The 17,834-nt window shown below is 33.5% G+C and overlaps 2 protein-coding genes across 4 annotated transcripts; both read left to right on the top strand.

Moving 5' to 3' along the window:
• Positions 1 to 8,241: 8,241 nt before the first annotated feature.
• Positions 8,242 to 9,515, top strand: LOC104908091 (chaperone protein dnaJ 8, chloroplastic). The gene is made up of 3 exons (XM_010697161.4): positions 8,242 to 8,657; positions 8,814 to 8,882; positions 9,061 to 9,515. The coding sequence occupies exons 1-3, from the start codon at positions 8,436 to 8,438 to the stop codon at positions 9,235 to 9,237; spliced, it is 468 nt and encodes a 155-aa protein (XP_010695463.2). The 5' UTR covers positions 8,242 to 8,435; the 3' UTR covers positions 9,238 to 9,515.
• Positions 9,516 to 13,805: 4,290 nt separating this feature from the next.
• LOC125497282 (protein FAR1-RELATED SEQUENCE 1-like) lies at positions 13,806 to 17,510 on the top strand. Of its 3 annotated transcripts, none has more exons than XR_008969268.1 (3): positions 13,806 to 15,536; positions 15,891 to 16,903; positions 17,271 to 17,510. XR_008969268.1 is itself a non-coding variant. In XM_057394840.1 (3 exons), the coding sequence occupies exons 2-3, from the start codon at positions 16,346 to 16,348 to the stop codon at positions 17,463 to 17,465; spliced, it is 753 nt and encodes a 250-aa protein (XP_057250823.1). In that variant the 5' UTR covers positions 14,074 to 14,328; positions 15,891 to 16,345; the 3' UTR covers positions 17,466 to 17,510. The 3 variants fall into 3 exon arrangements, 2 of the variants coding, with proteins under 2 accessions (XP_057250823.1, XP_048499846.1); XM_057394840.1 differs by having other exon boundaries at positions 14,074 to 14,328; XM_048643889.2 differs by having other exon boundaries at positions 14,074 to 15,536.
• Positions 17,511 to 17,834: the final 324 nt, after the last annotated feature.

Here is a 17,834-nt window from a genome sequence, read left to right as displayed (position 1 = left end):
GGAACGCTTTGCTGAAAGGAACAAAGAATCAAAGCACCTTTCTCTAAGGCAAACAGTCGAAAGCATGATAGCTGCTTGGGGAGATTCAGAGACGGAAGAGAAGAGGAACAACAAACTAAGAAACAGCAAACCTTTGCCTCATGGCAAACATGATGAAAAAGAAGATGAAGAAAAGTTGAGGTAAGTCAACATGGACTTGAGTCAGACTTAGATGTAAAACTAGGCCTGAAATATATGATCTTCTTTATGATGCAATTCTTGAATGTAGAGATGAACGTGAAAAACGTGAACAAACGAACAACCTTAAAGTCTGCAAGAACACATAGAATGGCTTAAGAAAATGAGAACAGATGTTGAAACTAGATTCTTTGATTTGTTTTGAAAAAACTTAAAAATCAAAGAATATTATGAAAGTTTGAAAAATGAAAATTATCTAATTAATTTAGAGATTTCACACTTGAAGGAATTTGTCCCTGTTCTAGTTCCTTTGATATAAGATCAACCCCTTTGAAAGGATACAGATCTGAGATTGAAAATTTGAATAAAGAAAAAATATTTTAAAGGAACAGATCTGTAATCTTAAAAAGGAACTGGTTGTGCAAGGAACAGAGGAAAACATGGTGTTCCTAAGTGGATTGAGAAACCACGAAAAAGAAAGAAGGTCTTGGTTTTGAAAACTACAAGAAAAGGAACAAGACAAGAAATATGTTGATCTACCTAGTGATAAATTTGTATGTATTGTGGAAAGGTAGGTCATTACATAAATCAATGTCAACTAAAACTGAGATGATTGGCAAAATGTGAAATAAGTAAAAAAAATGGGTTGTCAAATCAATCCTAGTCAAGAACAGGAACCCACGAAAGAAGGGGTTCCTACAACTAACAACTAGTTGATTTTTGCAGGTTGGAGTGAGGGGGAACAACACATGGTATCTGATAGTGGTTGTTCCAAGCACATGACAGGAGAAAAACTAAGTTTCTCTCACTCTCAACCTAAGAAGGTGGAAGTGTAACATTTGGTGACAATAAGAAAGGTAACATAGTTGCCATGGGAAGGTTGGTAAGTCACCATCACACTCCATTAAAATGTATTTTTAGTTGAAGGTCTAAAACATAATCTATTAAGTATTTCTCAATTCTGTGAAAGGAAATTGTAAAATTTATAAAAAAAATGCTTGATCATCAACATTAAAACTAAGAAGGTTATCTTGGAAGGAACAAGGAAAGGGAACACATAATTGTGGATCTTGACCTTATTCCTAAGATCAATTTAACTTGTCTTAGTGTTATTGAAGATGATTCACTTCTTTGGCACAAGCGTCTAGGACATGCTAGCTTTTCATTACTTGAGAAACTTAGATCAAAAGATCTTGTTTTAGGATTACCATCCATAAAATTTCATATTGATCAAGTTTGTGATGCATGTGCACGGAAAGCAAGTAAGATCCTCTTTCAAATCTAAAAGATATAGTAAGCACCACTAAACCATTAAGTTAATTCATATGGACTTATGTGGACCTATGAGAATTCAAATAGAAGTGGAAAGAGGTATGTATTAGTTATTGTGATGACTACTCTAGGTATACATTGGGTTATTTTTCTCTAGTAAAGATGACTTATGATGAGTTCCTTGTCTTTGCTAAAAGAGTTCAAACATTGAGTGGTCATAAAATAATGCAATTAGATCAGATCATGGAAAGAATGAAAATTATAGATTTGATGACTAAGAGATAATGGCCTGATCATAATTTTTCTGCCCCTAGGACACCACAACAAAATGGTGTTGTAGAAAGGAAAAATAGAACTTTGGAGGAAATGTCTAGAACCATGTTAATTGCTAGTGAACTTCCAAGGAACTTTTGGGCTGAAGCTGTTAATACTGCTTGTCACATAATTAATCGTGCCATGATGAGACCTATCATAAACAAAAATCCTTATGAACTTTACTTTGGAAAGAAACCCAATATCACTTACTTTAGAACATTTGGTTGCAAATGTTTTGTTCATAATAATGGAAATAAAGATAATCTTGGAAAATTTGATGCAAGGAGTGATGAAGCAATATTTTTTGGATACTCATCACATAGTAAAGCTTATAGAGTATATAACAACGAACTATGTGTGTCGAAGAGAGTATTCACATAATTTTTGATGAATCTGACAAATACAATCCAAGCATACAAGTTGATGACTATAAGATTGGATTGGTACAACCAAGTGAGAAAAATGCAGATTCAAATGAAGAAGAAGAAGTAAAAGAGGAAAGGAACGAAGAAATGAAAATATCACAACAATGATGTTCCTGTTCCTCAAGGAGGAGATGTCTGTTCCTCAAGGTGAAGATGTCCTGTTCCTCAAGATGAAGGAACGAGTCTACATAGGCTAACAGAGGAACAACAAGATCATAGTTCCTCATCTACTCAAGGAACTCACGAGGAACAACAGTTCCTATAAGAGAGTTTCAACCACTGAGACGACAACAAAGTCACATCCAATGGAACTCATAATCAGTGACATATCAAAAGGTACGCAAACTAGATCTCAGTTAAGGAATTTTTGTGCATTTCATGCGTTCCTATCAATGATGGAACCAAGAAATCATGAAGAAGCCCTAACTGACTCTGATTGGATCACTGCCATGCAAGCTGAATTAAATGAGTTCGAAAGAAACAAGGTATGGCATCTAGTTCCTTCTTCTAAACAACAAAAAGTAATTGGCTTAAAATGGGTGTTTAGAAATAAACTAGATGAATATGGAACCATTGTCAGGAACAAAGCTAGACTTGTAGTAAAAGGTTATAATCAACAAGAAGGAATAGACATGAAGAAACCTTTGCTCCTGTAGCTAGATTAGAAGCCATTAGAATTTTAATTGCATTTGCTGCTTACATGGGATTTAAATTATATCAAATGGATGTTAAGTGTGCATTCTAAATGGCTATTTAAACGAAGATGTATATGTTGAACAACCCCTGGTTTGAAAACAATAATCTCCCAAACCATGTCTACAAGCTTGATAAAGCTCTTTATGGGTTAAAACAAGCACCTAGATCATGGTATGAGAGATTATCTAAGTTCCTTTTAGAAAACAATTTTAAAAGAGGAAAGGTTGATAAAACCTTGTTCCTAAAATCAAAGGAACTGACATTTTACTTGTTCAAATATATGTTGATGACATCATATTCGGAGCAACAAATGAAACATTTGCAAAGAATTCTCAAATCTCATGAGTAATGAATTTGAAATGAGTATGATGGGTGAGTTAAATTTCTTTCTTGGTTACAAATCAAACAAACTGAAAAGGAATAATTGTTCACCAACAAAAATACATAAAGGAACTATTAAAGAAATATGGCCTCGAAAAATCAAAGATAAATCACACTCCTATGGGAACTTCAACTAGATTAGATGAAGACTCCATAGGAACAAGTGTTGATCAAACAAAATATAGAGGAATGATTGGTTCACTTTTGTATCTAACTGCTAGTCGTCCAGACATAGCTTTCAGTGTTGGTTTGTGTGCTAGATTTCAAGCAATCCAAAGGATCTCATCTAACTCGTCTTGAAGAGAATTCTTAGATATCTTAAAGGAACAGATGATCTTGGACTCTACTATCCAAGAAGTGACACATTTGAGTTAAAGGATATGCGATGCGATTATGCTAGAGATCTTGTAAATGGGAAAAGCACCTCAGGTATGGTTCAATTTCTTAGTCATAGTTTAGTTTCTTGGAGCACCAAGAAACAAAACACAGTCTCTTTATCCACTGCTGAAGCAGAATATGTAGTTGCTGCTGCATGTTGCTCTCAAATGCTTTGGATAAAGCAACAACTATGTGACTATGGAATAAACTTTAATTGTGTTCCTATTTATTGTGATAATACTAGTGCCATTAGTATTTCAAAAGATCCAGTGCATCATTCAAGAGTTAAGCATATACATATCAGACATCACTTTCTAAAAGAAAATGTGGAAAAAGGTTTGATTAAACTTGAGTTTTGTCAAACTGAAAATCAAATTGCTGATATACTAACTAAGCCTCTACAAAGAGATAGATATGAAAAATTAAGGCTTGAGTTAGGTTTAATAAAACTTAAGTAGTTGTTCCTATTCCAATACACCATGTTTGAATTAATTTGACTTACTCTATGTGATATGAAGTGATTGTGATTGATTGCCTAAGACCATTGCAAATTAAGATGTTAAAAACATAAACATGAATTCAAAGGAATAAAACAACTTACAAATATCACATAATACTCCCCTTATTGTTCCTAAGTTAAAGAAACATGCATAATATGAAGAACGTTGATATGTAGCATAAGTTGTTCCTATAGCACAAGTTCCTTAGATTTCATTTTCTTTCCAAAATTAAAAATGCATAAAAATTAAAAAAGATCCGAAAATCCCAAAAATATATAGGAATCAGATTTCATTAAATCATGATTCTCATTTATCTGTTTTTCGCTTATTTTTTATTTTTATCAATTTTTCCGCATGTAACTCTTCACCTACTATTACATGCATTTCTTCTCTTTCTTTATTTCATCCCAAAACCGTGTTCCTTAGTCGCTTCATCTTCACCATTGTTTATCCTCTTCACACACCATAAAATCCCAAATTTATTTCACAAAATGGCAAAAACCTCATGCAATTCACCTTTTCCAAACACAAAATCTCTCAAAACCTCTAAAATGGAAAACCCCTCTTCTCCAACCAAAACCCTAGAAAACGAACAAATTCAAGAAACACCCATGGTGGAAGAAGAACAAAAATTAGAATCACCAAGAAGAAGTATGAGAAGGCAAAAATTGATTGGGGAGGATGATGAAGAAGAATCCCCGGAACAATCTAAGGGGGAAGAAGAAGTTACCCCTTTTCCTTCCAAAGGAACTGCTACTTCTTCCTCCAAGAAACGAGTAGAAAGAAGTGAATTAAGGTATGTTTTAGGTTTTTGTGTCGATTTAGAATGGGCAAAAGAGGTAAAATTCAATGAATTAACCGATATTCTAAAGGAACAGGGTATGGAATACCTGTTTGAATATGCATTTAACAATGCCTTAGTTCCTTTGGCCATGGATGAATTTTGTGCAAATTACGCCAACACTGATAGAATTGTACTACTGAAGTAAGGGGGAAGAAAATAAAATTTTCTAAAGAAACCTTGGCAAAGATTTGGGAAGTTCCTTGCAAAGGAACTGATGTGTACTTTAAACGGAAAGGAACTATTTCCTTTCCCAATTTTCCCCAAGACAAGATTGTTGAATCTTTTGGGGGAACTGCTGGCCAACACAAAATCAACCACGACCTACTCTCTCCAGTCCACAAAATTTTGTTTAACTTGGTTTGAAGAGCACTCATTTCTCGAACTGAAAAGATGAATGAAGTGGGTCTCTTCGACATGTGTTATATGTTCTACCTTGACCACCACATCCAAATAAACTTTACTTCTCTCTTCATCCAACATCTTACTCATTGCATTGAAAACAATTGTGTAGTTGGCTATGGAGCTTTAATTACTTCTTTACTTCATCACTTTAAAGTAAAAATAACCGGATGGCCTACATTGGGAATTAAGCAAGGAAATATTCTAAATGAGAAAACACTGCATGGTTTGGATCTCTCTGTGCAAGAGGGAGTGTTAACTCAAGGGAGAACTGCTCCCAGTTCCTCTAGCAAGAGGAAACTGCCTAGGGTAGTAGAAGAGGAACTGGCTGACGTCATTTTGGAGGATGTGGTTGAAGAAGAAGTTGTTGAGGAACACCATTCCCCTTCCCTTCCTAGTTCTTAGTTCTTGTTTCTCTTCGAGGAACAAGACTGCTTAGCTTTGTTTCTTTTTCTTTCTTTGTCTCTTTTTGTACTTAAAGGAACAAGTGCTATATATATATGACTTTTGCTATTTTTCTCTTCGTTTGTGATTTTTGTGCATTAATTCTTACTTGGAATGGCTAGTATTCTGTGATTGATGTTTGAGCTAGTCTACCCTTTGCATCTTCTAACTTAACCATTTCTATGGTGCTTGTTCATGGTCTCAAGGTCTTGATCACTATTCATGAAATCACGCCGAGTTTGCTCTTTTTGACGATGACAAAGGGGGGAAAGATTAAGGAACAAATTAAATAAAATAAATAAATAAATAAATAATTTAAAGGTAAATGAAAAATCAAAATTAAGATACTTAATCCTGTTTTATTTTTCATTTCCTATTTTATTATTTTGTCTTTTTCATTAGCTTATATTATTTGTCATTTCCATAGTTTGTACCTTTGCTGTCATCATCAAAAAGGGGGAAATTGTTGAACCCTAGCTTTGATGAAGACAAAGGAACAAAGATGCAAACTAAGTAGTGGAGTAACGAGTTATTTAAGTGCATGAATTTCAACGTATCATTGAAAGGAACAAAGAGAATACTAAGTCAAGGAAGAAATCAAGTTTGGATTTTGATATATACATATATATACATATATATACATATATATAATATATATATATACACATATAATATATATATATACACATATATATATGTGTATATATATATATATATATATATGTATATATATGTATATACATATATAGACATATATATATATAGACATATATATATATATATATACATATATATATATATATATATATATACATATATATATGTATATATACATATATATATGTATATATACATCGTCTATTTAATATGTTGAGTGACACATTATTTTGTTACAAACTGAAAGGAGAAAACATATTTTCTCTTTAATTTCATTATATTATATTATACTTAGTACAAAAGCTAAATTATAATATCACTACTTTTTATATTTATATTCCGTTAATATATTTATGAAATTTAACCACCGTGATTTCTATGAAAGTATCACAAATTTTAAATATATAAAACAAAAAAATAATTCTCGTGCAATTTGAATGAGTCTAAAACCTAGTTAACTTAAGTGAACAAATATAACCAATAAGATTACATCATGATAACTATTTAAAATATACTTCTTAGTCCTTTAGTATATTTTTTATTTTTAATTTGGACACTATTCATAGGTTAAGAAAATCTTCAAAAGAAATTTCTAATATATAAGAAAATCTTCAAAAGAAATTTCTAATATAATTTGCGCTATTTTTTATAATAAAATAGTCTTCTATAATAAAATAATTTAATCATTACAATTTATTCTAATCATCAAATGAAAATCTTATATAGTACAAATAATCTAAATATTACTATTATTTTTAACAATCATTTCTTCAATGAAAAAATTCTATATAATACAATTGGCTGAAAGGCGAAATCAGATTATACATAAATAATAAATTAACATAAATAAGAAAAAAGGATTGATTGACTCAAAGTCGGAGTCAGATTCGGATATCTGATTATTTTATGAGATCCGACTCGGAGTCAGATTTTCTAACGGAGTCGGAGTCGGATTACTTTTTTGTCAGAGTCGATTAGGATTTTTGATTCGGATCGGAGCAGACTAGGGTCGGATTTGAACTGGATTGTCATCCCTAACTCTACTACTCTAGGGCTAGGCAGTAGGGAGAAATGATAAGCATATAACTGATAGATGTTTGCAAACATCTATCAGGGATAAATCTGTCAATGTATATGGGAACAAGTTGTCAGTCAAACAGAAAAGTGATCTCGAAAACCGCAAACTGTCAATCAACAAAAAAGTGATCTCGAAAATTGCGAACTGAAAAATAGTGTTCATGCTACTACAACTAGTGTTCGTGTAACTACAAATAGTGTTTATGCAACTAACAAATAGTGTTCATGAAATATAAATAGTATTTTATTCCTCTTCTATTTCCTGGGACCCACATCACCACTTTTTCAACCTTTTATTATTTCCTGAGACTCACATCACCACCTTTTTCAGTCTTTTATTATTTGTTTATTCCTGATAAATGTTTGCAAACATGTATCAATTATATGTTTATCATCTCTCATGCAGTAGGCCCTATGAAGTTGGTAGAAAAGAGCAAAAAAGTATCCTATCCAAATTAAAGAATAAGTTCATACTTCATATTGAAACACGTGGTATCAAGTCAGCTGCGTGACATGGACACGTTCAAAAACTGACCAGATCAAATTCAGTAACCAGAAAAAAAATACGAATAAAAAAAGTAAAATCAATGGATAAGTTCAATGCCACATCCTTATCCACGCATATACTCAGCATAAAATAATCCCCACTTTCCCTATATATACCAACCCAATTTTTCTCTACAAAATAATCATTCTCATTTTATCCCAAAAAATATTCCCTTCTAATTCCTATTTATACTTCAAACCAGCTATATTATTCTTATTATTTTCACCTAAAATTATCCATTCCAAAATCATCCAAATTACACCAAATCAATTAATCCATACATAACAGTGTTTGCGTTGTTGACATAATTGTTTGCGTCAAAAATGGCGGCAGCAGTGACTCAGGCAGCCATGGGAGGTTCTTCTTCGTCGCATTTTCTGAAGAACAAGAAGAAATTTCAGAAGAGAAATCTTATGAATCGCGTCGCATTTGTTTCAGCTTCTGCGACGGCCACTACATTCGCTGATCCTTACCAAACTCTTAGTCTTCACCGCGACGCTTCTGAATCTGAGGTCAAGAAAGCTTTCCGACGCCTTGCTTTGAAGGTAATTTTCGCGTCTTCGGCACTAATTTTGTCATTTTTTGGCAGTTATTTTGGAAGATTTCAGCAGTAATTTTTTGATTTTCTGCTGTAAATTTCGTGAAATTTGAATTGATTTCATGATTGTGCTAATTTGAGAGATCTGATTTGGTGGTTGCAGTATCATCCAGATGTGTGCAGAGAAGATAATTGCACAGTCAAGTTTCACCAGATTAATGAAGCTTATGATGTACGTATTTTTTTATTTTTTTCGAATTCATTGATTTTGTTTATAATAGAAAAAAGGATTAACAAAATGAAAGTTAATAAATATGGTGAAAGTCGAGTAGTAAAAAAAAAAAAGTCAAATTATTTCAAATATGTGGTTTGCGAATTTATTCTGAATTTTTGTTAATTTGTTTTTGTAGATGGTGATCAGTAATATAAGAGGAGAAAGCAAAGTGCAAGAAATGGAAGCATATTATGATCCAGATGAACAATTTAGAGGAATGGAAGACTCAGAATGGGATATGTGGGAAGAGTGGATGGGTTGGGAAGGTGCTGGAATCAGAGATTACTCCTCTCATATTAATCCATACATCTAATTTATTTTTTAAAAAAGATGTGTTGTGTTGATTAACTGATCAAGTACATAAGGATTTAGTGATAATGGTTAATTTTGTACATTAGATAATGTATTTTCGAGTTTTATGAGCTTGGGGAACCAAACCAAATTGAAATTGGTCTCAAACTTGCTCCGTTTTTTTTTTTGTACATACTTTTTAGATGTTTAATAAAATCTTGGTTAGCTAGCACATTGTTGGTAATTTGCTTGTAACCAACGTGACATAAATGGAATGCAAAGTGATTGTGGTTTTTCTAACTTCTCTGAAAGCTTCTTCCGGCTTTATTTTTTTGTTTCTACAGTTTATGTGAGGATTTAATTCTTGAATAACACTCTGCCCAGTACTTTTTGGTTTTTTTTACTGTTATAAGAAAATGATACATCACGATGTTCGAGGTTGAACTTTGATCGTTAATTATTTTTGGTAGAAAATTTTAAAAAAATATTATTAGAGTATTTTTCAAGACGAATTCAACGACATAATTTTTGTTTATCTGTTTATCGGATTTGAGAAATATTTGTGATCAAAACGAATTTTTATAAAGCGTAAATGCTTTATGCTTTATATTTGAAAAAGAAGAGTATTATATTTATTCTATACCTAATACTCCCGAGGACAGAATCAACAGACACGGATTTTATTTAAAGAACAAAAATATAGTGGGGGACTGGGGTGGTGAATCCAATGATAATGAAGAAATCCCATGTGCTGATGTGCATATAGAAATATAAAGAACAAAAATATACTGGGGGTGGTGAATCCAATGATAAAAAGAAATCCCATGTGCATATAGAAATATAAAATTGGGCGCGGGTAAACTATTTAATTTTCTAAGTTCAGCATAACAAATTTAATAATTAAAATTAATTTTTTGACGTGTGTAAAATACAGGGAAAATATTTTGTTTTATAAATTTAATACACTATGTATAAATTATAATTTGAATTAGAAGTATTTTGTTCTTGCTCAAAAAGATGTGATTCTCGATTAAAAGTTTAATCTTAGGAAGCATTTGGTATACAAAGAGGAAAGGGAAAGGGTTTAAGAAAGGAAATAAGGAGAATGGAAACATAAACCCTTAGATTTACTATGTTTGTTTTAATATATTTAAGAAAACCATAACATTTCACCAGCATAACTTTTGAACTTTACAACCACCGCCACCATTTCTCTTTCAATCACCCCTCACCTTCTACAACCGCTACCCCATTCCCCCTTCCGGCTAGTGGACATCCCCCTCCCTACTTTCGGTCATCGCACCCTTTTCCCTTATGGCCGCAACCTCCTCATTTCGGTCGTCACACCCCTTCCCCCTTCTGGTCGCAACCCCCTCGTTTTGGCAGCCGCTCCTTACCCCTTCGGTCGCGATGGTTGGTTTCGTGCCGGGATGAGGAAGTTTCTCGAGGGTGGTGGGTTATGGGTTTTTCGATGGTGGTGGTTTTTCAAGGTTTGTGGGGTGGGTGGGGTGGTTTTTTGAAGGTGGTGGAAGGTCTTGGGATGGATGGAAGTGGTTTTTCAGGGTTGGAGTAGGTTTTCCGATAGGTGGTTGGCGGTGATAGTGGTAAAGGTGTGGCAGTTCAGTGGTTAGAGTGGAGGGGTGATGGTGGGTGGTGTTGGTGTGACGTCAAGTAGTGGTGGGTGGTAAAGGAAGTGGTCAATGGTTGGTTAATGGTTGATCAAGGAAGGGGTAAGTGTAACCTTAAGGGAGGGTGGGCAATGGATGTACAGGACTTTGGGGGTAAGGATGGGGTAAAGGGAATGATAGATTACACAAACAAACATCAAATAAGGGAATCAACTTACTTGATTCCCTTACCCTTTCTTAAATACCTCAAACCAAACGCCCCCTTAATAGTAGTGTATGGTGAATCAATCTGCTATTACCATTGAACGTTTAGTGGTCGGTTGGTTTACACGAGAAATCAAAATTTTCATGAAATTGCAATTCATAGCAAATAAATGACTTAATCAAATTCATGAAAAAGTGGTGAAATTGTTTAGTTGGCAGTGGGAGAACTAAATACTCAGGGGAATTTCTACTTACCTAGGAGGATCTAGGTAATTAACTTCCTTCATTTTTTGGAAATTCAAAATTTTTAGGAATTTCTAATTCCTTGATTTTGCTACTTTTTTGTTAACCAAATAACGTAACTCATCAAATTTTCAATTCTTTGGAATTTCTATTTCTCATGTTTTTTCATATCAACCAAACAACTATTTGAAACAACAAATTTGCATGAGAGAACAATTTTCTTGTAAGTTCAATTTAGTAACATATAACATTTATATATGGAATTGAATCTTTAACTCTATATAATATAAGAAAAGAATGATTAGCTACTATGTAATACTCCCTCCGTTTCATTTTAATCTACACACTTTCCTTTTTAGTCCGTTTCTTTTCAATCTACACACTGTTGCTTTTTCTATATTTGGTAACATATCACATCTACTTTCTCCTCTTTTTCCACCCATGTCATTCACTTTTTAATATTTTAACCCCCTCTTTTGTTTCTCTCTCTCACTTTTCACTTTCTATCTCCACCTTTTCAGTTTCTCTCTCATGCCTTTGTACTTCCTCCTTGGTTCTCCCCCAAAGTGAAGTGAGTAAATTAATATGAAACGGAGGGAGTAAGTAGTTTATAATAATACAGTAAAGCAGAACAAACATTTACTAATGAATACGATTCACAGAAAATAATCATATAATAAAAAGTGAATAACTTACATCAATAATCAAATCAAATCATAAGTTATGGAACACTTTCTTATAAACAACATTATTTTTGAACCTTAGAGCACCTACATTGGGGTTTCCCATTTGTAAAAATCAGAAAATAAGAACTCTCCCACCAATAGAGGTATGTCACTCATAATGAAAAAAAATTGCGAAACACCAATAAATAGGTAACCATCCAATAATGATGGCCTATGGTGTGCTGCCATGTGTAAGAGAAATGGGGAGAATCCCACGTGAAGTTGCAATTCCAGAATCTTGTTTTTGCAAAAAAAAGAATCTGCCCGCCAACCAAATCACGCCAAGTGTCACACGCTGCAACACCAATGCCCCAACCAACCACAACTCGCCATGTGTCACTGCTTTAACTTTTACAACGGTAATATTACCGTTTATAAAAATGCCATAACTTTTTATATAATGAATTAAAAAAATAATTAATACCAACGTCATATTTTTTATCCTCTATAAATAGAGCCAATCTTGATATATTTTCAACACTCCAAAAAATCCATAATTTTTCATTAAGTATTTCATAAATCTTATTTGATAATTATGGATCCCAATCATCCTAATTAACGTTAAAATCAGGTAAATTATTATAATTAGCAATTATATAATTGTCAAATTAAACCGCAGATGAAAAATGGGTAAACTAGTGTAATTAAAAATAACGCTTTTTTGTATAATATAATTAATGAATTAATCCGATTAATTATAAGGCAATTATTTAATTATATTACCATATTTTAATTTAATTAAAATTATCTAAAATTAATGTGATGAATCAAATTATTTTATTGATATTGGTGGGGTATGGAAAGTAGGAGAGAGAAAAGGAGGTGGGGTATGGAAAAGTAGGAGAGAGAAGGTAAATGGGGAGGTTAATGAATGGAGGTGTGGAATTGTGAAATGGGAAGAGTATGTGATAAAGTTAGTGGATAGTGATGTGGACGAATGCGCAATTTAGATCCTGCACCGAGGTGTAGGATGAGCATCCTGTACCTCGTGCAAAACGGCGTCGTTGGATGTGTTTTAGGGGGGCCAAAATTTGACAGAGGGTTTGGCGCCTTTTTTGAAATGGGCCAGCTTGGTTTATGTCATGCAAAGTCATGGTGTACTTTATAACTTACATCAATCAATCATTCTCTCTCTTTCTTTCTCATTAATTTTAGAAGAAGCATTTTAAATCTCTCTCATTTTTTTTCTTCTTCACTGATTTTCTCCCCGAGTTTCATAATTTTCTATCATAATTTGGCAAAAGTTTTAGTTTGTTGGATTTTCGGTTTGGTTTTGCATTTTGTAAATCTTTACAAGTTTCATGGTACATAAGTTGGAAAATGGAGGATATAACTGAAAATGATGAAATTTCAGTTGATAATATTGGTCTTCATAATGCAATGGAAGATTTAAGGAATGAAGGAGAAAGAGAAGAAGATGAATTAGCTAAGAAGAATGGTATTTAGCTACGAAGCGTTTTTTTTATGTACAAATGCGTGTTGGATGATGTGCAAGAGTATAAGAGTGTACATATGGGGATTTTAAATGTTCAAAGTGTTGACTTTTAATGTACAGTATCATTTTGTGCTTTTAGTTAGAAACGTCAGATATCCCATGAAATGTCATTTTGCGCAGACATTTTTTCACTTTGGTAATTACATAAGTTAATCATTCACTTTGTTTCTCATTTATTATGCTAGAAGCAATTGAATGTTGTGTCTCATTTATTTTTCATTTATTGTGCTCTTTCATTGAAATCTCCCTTATTTTCATGTATGTCTATCATAAATTCCGAAAAGTTGAAAGTATGTATGTATTCCTGTTTTGCATATGTAAATGTGTTATGTGTTTAATGATACTCACTGTGACAATTGGAAGATAACTACAAATATACATTTAGGGTATTCCAGTGATCAATTCATTGACAGCCAATGTACATGCTTCTATATGTGGGTTAGTATTATGTTGTTATTTGTGTCTATAGAATATGATTAAGTCTACTCAATTTGCTGGAATAATACTCGTGTGTTGATGGAATGTATGTGCGAACCCTTTGTTGGGGTGTAATAATACAAAATCTACGTGTTGTTATGTTTTAACTCTTATTTTATGTGTCTATAGAATACGTTGAGTGCGAGACATTTGAATTGATACACAAAGAGGTTGCTAATGATGAAGAAGCTTACAAATTATACAATGACTATGTATTTAAATGCGGATTTGGTATCCGGAAGGGCAAAGTTTGTTGGAGATATGATACGAAGACCATCAGACAACGATTTTTGGTTTGTAGTCGTGCAGGATTGAAAGACACAAAAGGTGGTGTGCCTAAGGTATGTGTTATGTTTTGGGTGTTTTAATGTAGGTCATGATAATGTGTACATTAATTTTATATAGTAGTGTTGTGGGGGTGGTGATGATCATTAATTCAAAGCTAATGTTCACTAGAGTATACTTCAGGTATTTGTTATGTTGTGTGTGGTTAAATGTAGGTCATGATATTAGTAAACATGAGGTAGTTATTTTAAATGATAGTGTTTAAAAAATATTGGGCTAAGATGTATATTGTGCTAAATTTATATAATAGTGTTGTGGAATGGTGATGATCATTACTGCAAAGGCAATGTTCACTAGAGTATACTTGATGTTCTTTTTTGGCACAGGCATATACTAAGCTTGATCAACGTTGTGGATGTAAAGCGTATATTCAATTTGATGTATCCAAAGAGTCTGGACTTTTTATTGTTACTACGCACCATATGATTCACAATCACCCCATGGTGCCATTAATACAAAGACATTTAATAAGATCTCATAGAAAAGTCACTGTTGAACAATTGCACATGATTAATAATTTGAGAAGTTGTGGAGTTGGGGTTGCTGAAGCTGTGCGTGTATTGAGGAAGGAAGCCGGGGGATCTGCCAATCTTGGTTTTGCGCACAGGGATGCTTATGATGCAGTTGCTGCTCAAAGAAAGAAAGAACTTGATGGTTGTGACAGTAACCAGCTGATTAAGAACTTTACACAAAGACAAGCAGCGGAATGTGATTTTTACTATGACGTTCGACTAGATGCTATAGGCCACTTAATAAGTTTTTTTTGGAGAGATGGAAGAATGAAAAAGGATTATGAAGTGTTTGGAGATTTGGTTGTTCATGATACAGCGTACCGAACGAATAAGTATGGGATGATTTGCGGTCCGTTTGTTGGGATGAACCATCACCAAAGGAATGTGATGTTTGGAGTTGGTTTCCTACTAAATGAAGACACCGATTCTTTTGTGTGGTTGTTTGAGTCTTTTTTGAAAAGTATAGGAGGTAGGTCGCCAATAACCATAATGACTGACCAAGATGCCGCCATGGCGAAGGCTATAAGCATTGTTTTTCCCAATGTTATACATTGTCTTTGTATATGGTACATAGGGAAAAATTCCATCAACAATATAAAAGCCTTGAGGGGGAAGGCTGGATTTGTGGATCTATTCAATTATGTTTTAAAACATTGTGAGACCAAGAGTGAGTTCAAGCACTATTGGACAAGGTAAAGGAGTTTTATTTGTTGAATTGGTGCTATATTGTTCATTGTTTTCAGTCAATGTTCACTGCATAATAGATTTTGTTCAATTGATGGTTTGTTGATCAATGAAATCTTTGTTGATTAAATTTACAAAGTAATGTACATATGGACAAGTTCAATGTACAATTAATTGAATGACAACGTACAGCAAACATTTGACAATAATTATGATTCTGGAGCTCAGTAAATGTCATGATGTAATGTACATTATACTTGTGTATGTTTAAAAATTTATGTTCACTGATTAACATATATTGTTCATTGAAATAAAGCGAATGATCATTGGATTTATAACAGTTCTCTGTATTATGTATGCAGTATGATTACCAAGTACAAGTGTGCTGCATGTCCTTGGTTGATTAGGTTGTACAAGTTAAAGAAGATGCGGTGTCTTGTTTACTCCAAGGATTACTTCTCAGGGGGGGGGGTGCTGTCTTCTCAAAGAAGTGAGACCACAAATCATTCTTTGAATCAAAGGCTTCATAGCATGCAAGGCCTTTGCGATTTCTACAAGGTCTTTATAGATGTTGTTGAGGAGTGGAGGGATAGGGAGAATGGTGAAGATTACAATGCACTTGATGGCAACAAACATCTAGCATTTGTAGATGTTAAGTTACTCAATGAGGCAAAGAAGATATACACTGTGGCTGTGTACCTGACGACTGACATTCGAGGAAAATTTCATAAGAGGTGCGTCATTTTGCCAGAAACTAGTTAAGTATGATCCCCCTTTTTTTGAATACCATGTGGGTTGCACTGAGAAAGAATATTTAATGCATCTTGTTAGATTTGACCAAGAAAATATGACAATTGATTGTACATGCAAGTATTTCACTGAGATGGGTCTATTATGTTCGCATTCATTGAGGACTTTTCACATTCATAATGTTGAAAAAATCCCCCAAAGATATATTTTGGGTAGATGGGCAAAACATGCTATGTGTACAAGAGTTGACGATGACGTGGGCAAGAATGTAAACATTGTTCAAGCGTCGGTGTGGTGTGTTCACACTACAAGGGATGCTTTATCAATAATCAATTCAACCCAACATGACATAGCTGCTAGGAAGGTTGTGGAGAATGCTTTAAGTGATTTAAAGTCAAAGGTTGAGTTGCTTATTGGGAAGGTTGATGAATCTATCACAATTGATGAAGTGAAAAATTTGTTATATCCTGTTGTGAAAGATCCACCTAAAAAGAGGAAGAGAGGAGCTAGAAATGTAAGGTTGAAAAGCACTGTGGAAAAGCAGGTGAACAAGTTAAGAGGGTGGAAGAAAACTGCTGAGAAAGCTGCATTGAGGAATAAGGCAAAAGCGCAAAAATCTGTCCAGGTAACTACTGTACATTGCAGTTGCCTAAATGTTCATCAGTTATAGTTGCATGTTCATTATCTGGTTATTTGGATAGTAGGATATCATGATGGCATATTTTTGTGTGCATAATATTTTTGTGTATTGATGTACACTGGTATTATATGTGTTCATCTGTTATTGTTACATGTTCATTGTATGATTGTATGGATAGTAGGATACGATCATGGCATATTTGAGTGGATATGCTAACAAGATATACATGGTATATATGGGAATGATCTATGTGTCTTGGTCATCTTATACAATTACAATATGGTGAATGTTCAGTGTAATTAAATGTTAATTTTTTTTAATTAGTTTAGCCAGCTAACTTTTGCTATTACAGGAATACATTGATATCCCTGAAGAGTGTAATGTAGCTCACTCAACACACAACAAGTCTCTTCTTGATGTGTATGGACCTGATGATTATTTCCATATTAACCACATCCCTGTGGAAGGTAGTAATGTTGAGCAGTCGCATCATAAAGCCGCTTTGGAAGTCTACCATGAATATTCTGAGAAGCTTTTCGGTAATTGAGAAGCGATATTTTGGTCACCTAACATGAATATTTTGATGAGCTCTTTGGGGAATAAAACGTAGTCCACCATGAATGAGTTGTTGATACACTATTTATTTTTTGTAATTCATGTAGCTCATTCACGTTGTACTTGGTCCAAAACACCCAAAAACTGCTTGTAATAAATTGTAGGTGGTGCTAACTAATACAATGTTTATAATTCGTCTATATGTTAACTCTAGGTAGTGAACATGAAAGAATTGATAATGTACATGAGGAAAATATGAGGAAAGAGGTTTGTATTTTGGCACGCAGTCTGATGTAAAAGTTGTGAAATCACACTTTTCAATGTTGGAATCACTCGAAAACAGGAGGCTGTTATTTGAAAA

The sequence above is a fragment of the Beta vulgaris genome, chromosome 5, assembly GCF_026745355.1.
Source record: "Beta vulgaris subsp. vulgaris cultivar EL10 chromosome 5, EL10.2, whole genome shotgun sequence".
Taxonomy (NCBI): domain Eukaryota; kingdom Viridiplantae; phylum Streptophyta; class Magnoliopsida; order Caryophyllales; family Amaranthaceae; genus Beta; species Beta vulgaris.
Note: the sequence above shows the minus strand (reverse complement) of the source record. Positions and strands in the feature narration are given on the sequence as shown.

Excerpts from the sequence above, each read along its gene's own strand:
- LOC125497282 (XM_057394840.1), top strand. The coding sequence starts at position 16,346 with ATGCATCTTGTTAGATTTGACCAAGAAAATATGACAATTGATTGTACA. Across the intron at positions 16,904-17,270 it reads AAGCGCAAAAATCTGTCCAG|GAATACATTGATATCCCTGA; the intron begins GTAACTACTGTA and ends TTGCTATTACAG.
- LOC104908091 (XM_010697161.4), top strand. The coding sequence starts at position 8,436 with ATGGCGGCAGCAGTGACTCAGGCAGCCATGGGAGGTTCTTCTTCGTCG. Across the intron at positions 8,658-8,813 it reads TCCGACGCCTTGCTTTGAAG|TATCATCCAGATGTGTGCAG; the intron begins GTAATTTTCGCG and ends TGGTGGTTGCAG. Across the intron at positions 8,883-9,060 it reads AGATTAATGAAGCTTATGAT|ATGGTGATCAGTAATATAAG; the intron begins GTACGTATTTTT and ends TTGTTTTTGTAG.